The 12,159-nt window shown below is 37.7% G+C and overlaps 2 protein-coding genes across 4 annotated transcripts in view; one reads left to right on the plus strand and one right to left on the minus strand.

The window, feature by feature from the left end:
* LOC133551686 (fibroblast growth factor 1-like) overlaps positions 1 to 12,159 on the minus strand; it is an 819,097-nt gene that overhangs the window by 112,733 nt on the left and 694,205 nt on the right. The window lies entirely within an intron of this gene.
* The window catches only part of LOC133551681 (rho GTPase-activating protein 26-like), a 154,647-nt gene that overhangs the window by 92,698 nt on the left and 49,790 nt on the right, over positions 1 to 12,159 (plus strand). For all 3 annotated transcript variants that reach the window (XM_061898653.1, XM_061898652.1, XM_061898651.1), the window contains exons 6-13: positions 2,565 to 2,666; positions 2,727 to 2,837; positions 4,197 to 4,301; positions 6,860 to 6,989; positions 7,222 to 7,322; positions 10,605 to 10,699; positions 10,865 to 10,943; positions 11,369 to 11,405. In XM_061898653.1, the coding sequence (XP_061754637.1) occupies positions 2,565 to 2,666; positions 2,727 to 2,837; positions 4,197 to 4,301; positions 6,860 to 6,989; positions 7,222 to 7,322; positions 10,605 to 10,699; positions 10,865 to 10,943; positions 11,369 to 11,405 (760 nt within the window). The remainder of the gene's footprint in view (positions 1 to 2,564; positions 2,667 to 2,726; positions 2,838 to 4,196; positions 4,302 to 6,859; positions 6,990 to 7,221; positions 7,323 to 10,604; positions 10,700 to 10,864; positions 10,944 to 11,368; positions 11,406 to 12,159) is intronic.

Consider the following 12,159-nt stretch of genomic DNA (forward strand, 5'->3'; position numbering starts at 1 on the left):
CGTGGCACACTATTTTGCCATGAGATACAGTCTGGTGTGCCGTGGGAGATTATCTAATTTCACCTATTTGGGTTAAAAATATTTTTTGCAAACCAGTAATTATAATCTACAAATTATGTGTTGTTGTTGAGTGTCAGTGCTGTCTAGAGCTTGGCAGAGTAACCGTGTAATACTCTTCCATATCAGTAGGTGGCAGCAGGTAGCTAAATGTTTTGTAGATGACGGAAACAGCGGGAGGCAGCGTGCAGGTAAAAAGGTATCTAATGCTTAAACCAAAAATAAACAAAAGGTGAGTGCCCCTAAGTAAAGGCATTGAAGCCTATGGAAGGTTATGCAGAAAAAGACTAAAACTGAACTCGCTACAAAGTAAACAAAACCAGAATACTGGACGACAGCAAAGACTTACTGTGGAGCAAAGACGGCGTCCACAAAGTACATCCGAACATGACATGAAAATCAACAATGTCCCCACAAAAAAAGGATAAACACAACTGAAATATTCTTGATTGTTAAAACACAGTAGATGCGTGAAAATATCGCTCAAAGGAAGACATGAAACTACTACAGGAAAATACCCCATAAAAAGAAAATGCAACCAAAATAGGAGCGCAAGACAAGAACTAAAACACTAGACCTATATTGATGCATGTTTGGTTATGGTTGAAAGTCATACCCAACAATTGCGAGAGCGACTTTTTACTGTCAACTGAGTTTTTTTTTTAATAATGATTTCTGCTGGTGGTGTGCCTCCGCATTTTTTCACTGCAAAAAAATGTGCCTTGGCTCATAAAAGTTTGAAAAACACTGACTTAATACATTAGTGAATTGAAGTGAATAATATTTATAGAGTGCTTTTCTCTAGTGAGTCAAATCGCCTTGTATTGTGAAACCCAATATCTAAGTTACATTTTTAAACCAGTATGGGTGGCACTGGGAGCAGGTGGGTAAAGTGTCTTGCCGAAGAACACACGACAGTGACTAGAATGGCAGAAGCGGTGATTGAACTTTGAACCCTCAAGTTGCTGGCACGGCCACTCTAACAACCGAGCTACACTGTCCTATTAAAAAAAAAAAATACAAAAGAAAACACATTTTTATGCACATTTAAAGGCCTACTGAAATGAGATTTTCTTATTTAAACGGGGATAGCAGGTCCATTCTATGTGTCATACTTGATCATTTCGTGATATTGCCATATTTTTGCTGAAAGGATTTAGTAGAGAACATCGACGATAAAGTTCGCAACATTTGGTCGCTAATAAAAAAGCCTTGCTTTTACCGGAAGTCACAGACGATGACGTCACAAGGGTGAGGGCTCCTCACGTCCTCACATTGTTTATAATGGGAGCCTCCAGCAGCAAGAGCTATTCGGACCGAGAAAACAACAATTTCCCCATTAATTTGAGCGAGGGTGAAAGATTTGTGGATGATGATATTAATAGCGAAGGACTAGAAAAAAAAACAAAGTTAAAAAAAAAGGCGATTGCATAATTCTGGGAAATCCCTTATCTTTCTATTGTGTTGCTAGTGTTTTAGTGAGATTAAATAGTACCTGATAGTCGGAGGGGTGTGTCCACGGGTGTCTTGACGCCAGTCTCTGAGGGATGTCACAGTAGATACAAGGACGGCGCAAACTCCACAGATCTCCGGTAAGAGGCGACTTTTTACCACAGTTTTCTCACCAAAACCTGTCGGTTGACAAGTGGTCGGGAACCATGTTCGCTTGACCGCTCTGATCCATAGTAAAGCTTCACCTCCGGGAATTTTAAACAAGGAAACACCGTGTGTTTGTGTGGCTAAAGGCTAAAGTTTCCCACCTCCATCTTTCTACTTTAACTTTTCCATTATTAATTGAACAAATTGCAAAATTTTCAGCAACACAGATGTCCAGAATACTGGTTAATTGCGCGATGAAAAGAGACGACTTTTAGCCGCAAATGGTGCTGCACTTATATGTCCTCTACAGTCCGTGACGTCACGTGCACGCGCCATCATTCTGCGATGTTTTCAACAAGAAACTCCGCGGGAAATTTAAAATTGTAATTTAGTAAACTAGACCGGCCGTATTGGCATGTGTTGCAATGTTAATATTTCATCATTGATATATAAACTATCATACTGCGTGGTCGTTAGTAGTGGCTTTCAGTAGGCCTTTAAATTGATTCAGTTATAAACATTCATTCACTTTTTTCTTTCCTTCATGGAACTTTACTTTACAGCTGTTGCAATATTATCAGAATGTGTTTGTTCTATGTTTGGCCATAGAAAACAATCTGAAGTTGTTTTTATTTTTTTGTTTAAATACCATGATTTTGATAGTTTGGCCCGCGTGTGCACATATTTCCTTCCTTGCGGCCCCTGAGCTAAAAAGAGTTTGACACGCGTGCCCTAGCACAGGGACCTCAATAGTTGCAGTAAACCCATGCTATACTCCTGTACAGTAGATGGCGGTATGCACCTTTTCAGTCATGGCTGCAACGCACCTTTAAACTAATATAAGAAAAAGTATGCAACAGGTGTGGTTGCCTCATGTTAGAAGAAATATTGATTTCTTGCCGTTTTAGGAAGCCAAGAAGAAGTACGACAAAGAGACAGAGAAGTATTGCGCCGTACTAGAGAAGCACCTGAGCCTTTCAGCGAAGAAGAAAGAGTCACACCTGCATGAGGTAAGACATCGCAAGGTAGACGATATTTCCAAATGTCCTAATATTTTTTGCCTTTTACAGGCAGACAACCAGGTGGATAATGTCAGGCAACATTTCTATGAAGTCTCTCTGGAATATGTCTTTAAAGTGCAGGAGGTCCAAGAGAGAAAGATGTTTGACTTTGTGGAGCCGGTAAGAATACTCTTTTTTTATATTATCACTACAAGTCAAAGGTTCATGTACACAATTGTATTTTTGTATTATTACTGCTCTAGTCAAAGGTTTACTGTATGTACACACGTGATAGTTTTTTGTATTACTGTACTAGTCAAAGGTTTAAACATTTTTTCATTCACTATCATGATTAGGTGTGTCCTGACTTTAAAATAGTACAGTTAACTGGACATTGAATAAGGTACAGTATTTTCCGGGATATAAACCGCACACATTAGATTTTAGAAGAAAAAGTTATTCCTCGGCAGCAAGGTGGAAGAGGGGTTACTGCGTCTGCCTCACAATACGAAGGTCCTGAGTTTAATCCCGGGCTCGGGATCTTTCTGTGGAGTTTGCATGTTCTCCTCGTGACTGTGTGGGTTCCCTCTGGGTACTCCGGCTTCCTCCCACTTCCAAAGACATGCACCTGGGGATAAGTTGATTGGCAACACTAAAATTGGTCCCAGTGTGTGAATGTTGTCTGTCTGATGAAGTGGCGACTTGTCCAGGGTGTACCCGCCTTCCGCCTGCTTGCAGCTGAGATAGTCTCCAGCAACCCCCCGTAAACCCGAAAGGGACAAGCTGTAGGAAAATGGATGAATGGAAATTATTTCTCCATGTATTAGCCGCTCCGGAATGTAAGCCACTGATATATGCGTTGCAAAATTAGTTATTTACCCAGGTTAGGTTTTTTAAATGTTTATTTACTTACCTTAATTGTTTCCTGCAGAAGACAGCTCTTCAAATCAGCTAAACAGTCACGTCTTGTTGAATTTATTGAGGAACTTTTAAATCTGAAACGATACAAAAAGAATGCCGTTGTAATTTGATAATACTGACGCAGACACTCGGGAATGTGTTATTATATTAAGTAATGCTCCAGACGCTAGGATCATGACATTGCATACAAATATGCATGAAAACACTCCGGATATCACACATTGGGCGGTTTAGTAATTTTAAACCATTTTAAGTTATACTGTAAAACTTAAAAACGTTTCTTGGAGTGATAAATGAAGAATTTATAAGAGAAGAATGCTATGAATAGCTAGAAGACTGAAGACACTTTGGTTGATTAAAAAAAAAAAAGCACTGCCTGTAAATGCAAGAACCTGCAGTAAGCAAACTTGTCCAAAAGATGGCGCCATAGCACCAACAGTAAAACTAACTATAATACAATTATTTTTATTATACCCAGCGGCAAAGAAAAATCCATAAATTAGCCAGTTCGTCTTATAAGCCGCAGGCAGGGTTCTAGTTGTAGAAAACAAGTAGCTTATAGTCCGCCATTTACGGTACATGATGCATCAAGTTAATGGATGTGTTTCGTTCTTTCAGCTGCTGGCCTTCCTCCAGGGCCTCTTCACTTACTATCACCACGGCTACGAGCTGGCCAAGGATTTCAACCACTTCAAGACGGACCTCACCATCAGCATACAAAACGTAAGGTCACACATGCATGTAGAGAAACTGAGCCTCACTGTCTTAAATCTATATATTTGTATTTATTTATATTGGCTCGTGTCTTAAATAGCATGTATGATGAAAAACAATTGGAAGAGTTTATTTTTTAAAATAATTTTTCCTTTTTTTTTTTTTTTCTTCTAATATGCCTTTTGTTATTACTTTGCCAGGGGTTACGTAGTTACTAGGGTTTGTTTGCCTGTTTAATGGCAGTATTTGATGAAACTTTGAGGAAATGGAATAAGGAACAAGTGGTTACCATAATTCTCCATAACATCTTCCTCTTGTTTTTACCCCTATGCTTTATACAGTGGGGAAAGTATTCATATGGGGATAGGGAGTCATCTTTTTTTTTTCTTTATTAATTTTTAATTTTTTGGCAGGAGCACATCAAAAGTATTACCCGCTCCTGCTTTTTCCACCTTTAGAAATATTTTGTAACCTCTGATCCATATTATTTTATTCTGCACTAGAAATGATCATTCGTGCTCTTGTTTCCTCACTCCTTATTGCAACTTACTCTTCACCTGTTTCAATTAAACATCCACAGCATGCCTGCAATTAGTACAGAACGCTGGTGCTAAACTCATGTCATAAATTCGGTCATATTACCCCCTCTTCATTTCGTACAAAAAGCCTTTGAGTCAGTTGCCCCTAAATGGTGGAATGCACTCCTCGTATGAGCTGATATGCACCTTCTGTTGACATATTTAAAAGACAGTTAAAAACACATTTGTTTAAGTATGCATTCCTGTAATATTAAATTTCCCTTTCTATAATTTTTTCATCACATTTTTTTTTATTTTTCACTGTTTCTTTTGTTGCATCATGTTTGTTGTGATTGTACTATTTGTATTTTAACCCTGTGAAGCACTTAGTGAGATCTATCTGTTAGAAGTGCTGTATAATTACATTTTATTTGCTTATTTACTCATATGAATCTCTAACTGGGTATATCTCGCGTGAGTAGAAGAGGTGTTAATCATTTTGCAATGCAGTCCAGTGTTTCCCACAGGTCAGGCATCTATTTGTGGTGGTGTGGTCGGGCGGAGGGGGGATGGGTTGCAGCGGTGGCGGCGGCGATGACCGAGAAGAACGCGGAGTTAGAATATAATTACAACACTTTATGTACATATTTATATACATATTTATATAATATTTACATATTTATATAATATGTAACTACAAGCTCAATTCACAGACAGAGTCCCATTGCTTTTATTAGCGGGCAAAAACCGGAAAAAGAAAAAAAATATATATATGTATATATGTGTATATATATATATATAATATATATATATATATATATATATATATATATGTGTGTGTGTATGTATATATGTATACGCTCAGAGTTGGAATTGCCACGGAACAGGTTTCAAGATATTCAACACTCTACTGCTATTCGGCGGCTAAAGTGGATATTGCACCCCAGAGTTGGGGATAGAGTATGGTGAACGAAACAGGCGCCATGACTGCTTCCAACGACATTTGTGGCTGTGGCCGGAAGCAAGCAATTGAGTCGCTCTGACGTTAGCTTTTCTGACTAAATAAACCATTATAAGTTTAACAGTTTTAAACATAATCCAGCTCATAAACTTACTATAAAACTTAATTTTAATTCTTCAAAATATGATGTTGCGGCCGTATTTGATGCACTCCACTGTATGTATGCATGTATGCATGCATGCAGTGATGTGTCGTCATTAGAGAAGGGAGGGCAGGCAAAAAAAAGGGCATTGGAGGCAGAGGGAGTGTGTGAGTGAGTTCCCTCTCCTCTCTAAGTTTAAGTCCACAGCAATTCCCTCCTTCTTTTCCCTCCATTTGTTGGCTTTATTGAACCCATATTGAGTAAGCAGAATAGAAAAATAACTTGATGAATGGTGAGAAAAGAAACACATGCTGAAGCACCAAGAAGTGGACACCCCAAATTGACAGGAAATATCACAGGCAGCTGTGTCGTCATCAGAATGGCAGCGTACGCACATACAAGGTTCGCACACAGACGCATCGTGATCTAAAGGTTTGCAAACCAAACAGTTTGCAAATAAAGGCGTTTGTAAATCGATGTTCCATTGGATTTGTAGTGGACATAAGAGAATACGAAATGTCCATTTTGTCTTTTTTGTTTTCCTTTTTATTCAAATCTTTTTTTAATTTTTAATTATTTGTACACCACACAATAAGAATATTTTAGAACATGACTATTCAGTATAATTTTGGTATTTTTTCTTAAACTCCTCCTGTTATTGTTTTCTTTTAAAAACATTTTTAATGTTCTTCCCCTTCTTTTTCTTTTTTTTTGCCTAAAGTATAACTTACGATATAATTGGAACACTTTTTTATATTTGCTATTTATTTCCCCAAACTTCCTATTTTCTTTACACTTTTCTTTTGTCGCCAACAGATATCATTCAAATGTTCTTTTTTTACCCTTTCTTTTTTTAATCTATTTTTTGTTTCACATCCACTTTTGAAACAAAGCTTTCAACAGAAAACAATGCAAACTTTATTTCCCTCTCTTTTGCATCTGACAGACGAGGAATCGTTTTGAGAGCACGAGGTCCGAGGTGGAGAGTCTAATGGGGAAGATGAAGGAGAATCCTCATGAACACAAGAGCGTTAGCCAACACACCATGGAGGGGTACCTCTTTGTGCAGGAGAAGCGTATGTTTAAATACACACACACACACACACACACACACACACGGTTGTGGTCAGAAGTCATGCTGTAGTGCTAATTGAACCATTCTTTATACAATATTTACATTACATCATTGGAAATACATATTTATGCAGGGTCAAGGGTCATTGGAGGCATTACTGGCATGGATAGAAGAGGTGAAAATAGGGTTTTGTAAAACAGAGAATTCTTACTGCTACCTGATTTCACCTGCAGGGTCATTTGTGTCAAGCTGGGTGAAGTACTACTGCACGTACCATCGGGAACCAAAACGGGTCACTATGGTTCTCTTTGACCCCAAATCGGGGGGTAAAATGGTGAGTAACAATGGAAAAAATTCCAAGTGTTGAATCACCCGCAGTAAAATGTCAAGATCCGCATCGTAAGGTGCCCACTCATACCTGAAAAGACGATATCATCTAAACCAGCCGCCTTAAAATAACATGAATGCTGTGCAGTGTGTGCCTGTGCAGCGTGACTCCAAACTGCGGTCGGTTTTCGCCCACGCACCGGACGAGACACTGCTGATGCATGTTCAGGCCTGATCGCTGACTCACAATCTGGGGAAAAATCAGAAAAACAAGCAGGATAATGCCGTGGACCTTCTAAAGCCAGTTTGGATTTTTTTTTTAATTGTTGCATAAAAAATGGAAATGTGGCTTTAAGCAAGTGAGGCTGACTGTTGATTTAGTCTCAATTAGTATGCAATCTAAAATGAAAAATAGTACAGTATTATTTCAGCGATGGTTGTCATGTTTTCTTTTTGTTACAAAGCATTTAAGCATAAAACATGATGACAGCTTAGAGGGATTTCCTTTTTTTTTCTTTTCTTTTTTTTGTCCTGTCCAGCTTCTCAGGCAAATCATATAGTTGATGTAGATGCCCATATCGGCTGTTCAGATTTACTTCACAAAAGAGAAGTGTAGGATACTTCTATTGTTGCCTTATTTGAATTTGACTTTATTAAATGTATTTATATTCTCATTTGGTGCAGCCGGGCCGGAGCAGGAGGGGATAGAAAGAGAAAAAAAGGAAGACAGGGGGAAATTGATGTGTGGTCTGTTAAAGTGTGTCCAAAGAAATTGAAGATCTAAAAATGTCTGTCATGGCAATCGGCATGTTTGCTAATTTAAAAATGTGTGGTTATTGTGATTTTAATACATTTTCAACACCATTAGGTGACAGAATCGCATTTTTTGGTCCTTCCATTATTTAGCGCATCCAGAAAGTATTGTGGAATAAATAAATTTTTGTGCTTAAAATTCTTACGACAATACCCAATAATAACCAATGTGAATATTTGTTTTTTTTTAGTTTAGCAAATTTATTAAAACTCAAAAACCAAAAATATTACATGTACATATGTATTCACAGCTTTTGCTAAATACTTTGTTGATGCACCTTTAGCAGAAATTAAAGCTTTAAGTATTTTTGGATACTATCCCACAAGCTCGGCACACCTCAAGCTCAATCAGACTGGATAGGAAGCAGGGGTTTTCATCCAGAATGTCTCTGTACATCGTTGTATTCATCTTAGTCTCGTCAGGGAGGTGACCAAGAACCCGATTGTCACTCTGTCAGAGCTACAGCATTCTTCTGTGGAGAGAAGAACCTTCCAGAAGGACAACTATCTCTGCGGCAATCCACCAATCAGGCCTGTGTGGTAGAGTGACCAGACAGAAGCAATTTCTTTGGAAAAACAATTGCTAAAATGCACCCAAAAGTGTCTTAGACCAAGAGAAAAGGAAATTCTCTGGTCTGGTAAGACAAAGATTGAACACTCTGGCGTGAATACCAGGCATCATGTTAGGAGGAAACCAGGCACCGCTCATCACCAAGCCAATACCATCCCTACAGTGAAGCATGGTGGTGGCAGCATCATGCTGTGGGCATGGTTTCCAGCAGCGTGAACTGGGAGACTAGTCTGGATAGAGATAAAGATAAATGCAGCAATGAACATAAACATCCTGGACCAAAAACATTACTTCCCATCCAACTTTCGAACTAGATTCAGCACATTTGGGAACACTCTCTTTTAGCTCCAAAATGTGGGCATTAGCCTCCCTACGTCACCTACAGAAGAATGGGGACAATTTTATATTGCGTAGTATGTTTTGGTAGCATCTACATCACGAATCACGATATTTTTGCGCAGTATTTTCGAAAATATCAAATATGTCTGTTAGATGCATTATTGCAGGTCTTCGCAATACAACTAAAGAAGGGGTCAGCCTGCATACGTTTCCAAATGATGGCAATATGAAAAAAGTATGGACCCTTCTCTTCAAACTGACTTGCGCAAAATGGGACGAACCAAGCGAGAGGTAATTTGCAGGAGTCATTTAAATGTATTTATACTGCGCTTTAGTATACCTGCACGATACCCAAAACTCTTTACATTATAGGTGGCACTCACCCATTCACACACACATCCACACACTTATTGCAGAAGCTGCCATGGAAGGCGCTAACCGTGACCCATCAGGAGCAAGGAGGGTGAAGTATCTTGCCCAAGGACACAATGGCGGTGACGAGGATGTCGGAAGCTGGATTTGAACCAGAAACCCAATCTGAGCCACGCCGCACAGACGGGTTTTGGTCAGAGATTAGATAGAGAAAATTTAAAGGATTTAAGCCAAATGCGATCCCAAAAATCAGAAGCACCCATGAGGAAAGAGAAACTGACAACTTGCGGCGAAAAAGAGACTATTCTTTTTTGTGTCCTCTTCTACTGATCTTTTCCTTAAAATGAAAATGCTGAAACACAAGCTGTGTAGTTTATGGAAGAGCAAAGAAGACGGGAAATGACGATTTTTGTGTTTTATGTTTTGCTCATAATGTTAACCATATCAGTTTTGAAGTAATTGACCAGTGCAACAAAAACATGCAACTAAGTGGTGAAAATAATAGTTTTACATGGTTTTTATCCACACAACTTTTGGCAAATGGGCTGCAGTTCTGTAGATGACGTCACACTAGAAGAGGGCATGTACAGTCAAGTTTAGCCTTTTAGGTACAGTTAGTTATCTTCACAATACTCAAAAAACTAACTGATATCATGGGATATCATCGGATTCATTTTCAGTAGCAAAAAATACATAGACGTAATGGGTCCTTTTCATTAGTTCCTTTGGGAACATTTTGTTTTGTAAGTTCCACTGTATTAAAAATCCCTCGTGAATAAAAATCTTACTATGAAATACATTAAAATGTAATGCTAATTTTAATGTGTTCGCACGTGTGTTGTATTTTTATAGTAAATGGTGCTGTAAGGACTTAAACTAGCTTGTATTTAATCACAGTAACTGCTTTATATAGAGTAAAAGTAAAAATACATGTTTTATTAATTGCTATCTTGACTTGTGAATACCGTATTCAATACCACAGGGGATTTCCACAGTTTCGCACACCCTCACTAAAATAATGTGCTTTGGATACATTTCGAGGTGGAAGTTAAACATTTTACAGAAAGTAAATATCTTTCTTTTTAGAGTTCTAATATCAAAGGAGTCAGTTACTCGATTTGTGGCCCTTGATTGTTAAAAATGTTGTAGTTGGGTCCTGTTTATTGAGCTTTTTTGTGTCCTTTTGTTGTTCAGGGCGAAGAGGAGAGCTTCTTCCTGAAGTCCTGCACCAGGAGGAAGACAGACTCCATTGAGAAAAGGTTCTGCTTTGATGTGGAGGCCGTGGACAGGTGAGAATGTGCGCAGGAAGGAACTACAGAGTGTAACAACAGCGCATTGACACATGGAGGTGCTGACGCTCTGATTTTGGAGGTCTGGCAGGAGAATTCCCAGTCAAGCTGGATATGATTCCATTCATTTAATCTTATTTTTTTCTATCTGTTTGGTGTTTTAAGGCCGGGAACGATGACAATGCAGGCTCTGTCAGAGGAAGACCGCAGGTTGTGGATGGAGGCCATGGATGGGAGAGAGCCGGTACGTCGCCACGGTTACCAATGCGTTCTCATATGACGCAAACATTAGGATAGAGCAGTCGAAACTCCGTCATAGAGCAAGAAAATACGACTTAATGTGTTGCATACAGTGTACTTACTGCTACAATCACCACTGCAGTTTGATGCGTCTTAATGAAGTGTGTACACCAGAGCCTCTCCATCGCCATGGCAACTGAAGTAAAGATGAAAGACATTTATGAATGGCATTCATAAATGGCTCAGTTTTATATAAACCCCAGGGAGTGCATTAGGGATTTTTATGAGTTAAAAATAAGTAGTCTTTGGAGTTTAGTTGAAAACGTGTAATTTAACGCTTCGGAAGTGTGTGTTTCTGGGGAAATAAATGTCACATCCATTAGACTTGTGTTTTTTTGTGTCTAAAGATAATTTATGTTCTCTGTGTAGGTGTACAATCTCAACAGGGATAACCAGACAGAAGGCAGTAAGAACTTTCATAACTTTCCTTTCACATGACACGTGTTTATTACTTTTTTTGACATGCTTCACCCAAACTAATAATTTTAAACTACACTTTAAATTAAATTGTCATTTATGAAAATACACCACATCTATGCATTAGATTCTGTAGTGCAGCTATATTATATTAAAAGTAATTGTACTCTACTAATATATTTTTTTATCCAGTTTTATAATTTTGTGTCAAAAAAAAAAAAAGACATTTCTTATATGCGTGTTTTACATGAGGAAAATACACCAATTATGTTTTTTTTTTAATATCATTCATTACTTCATTTTGTTATTGTTTCATAATTTGTATATTATCAAAATGTAATTCTCATCCAAAACACTACAAAAAATGATTCGGGATCAAAAACAAATAAATGTTCATAATTTATTGCAAAGCATTCATATATATGTATATATTACTAATGAAAAAAAACAACCAATTATATTATTTCAATTTTTTTTTTACCATGAACATTATATAGTATAATGGATAAAGTAACACAAAAAATATTTTTGGTTCAGAATAAAACATTTTGATGATTTCTTGTATTTTATATACGTTTGTATATTATTCATGAAAAAACTGCTAAATTTGTTGTATTTTATTCATTTTGCCATCATTATTTTATTTGATCAATTATCAAAAACACTAAATCACTTAATTTATTCCAGGATTAAAACAATGTTTACAATTCTTATACAGTATATTTATTAGTGGAAAAAAACAT

This window comes from Nerophis ophidion, linkage group LG04 (assembly GCF_033978795.1).
Source record: "Nerophis ophidion isolate RoL-2023_Sa linkage group LG04, RoL_Noph_v1.0, whole genome shotgun sequence".
Lineage (NCBI taxonomy): Eukaryota > Metazoa > Chordata > Actinopteri > Syngnathiformes > Syngnathidae > Nerophis > Nerophis ophidion.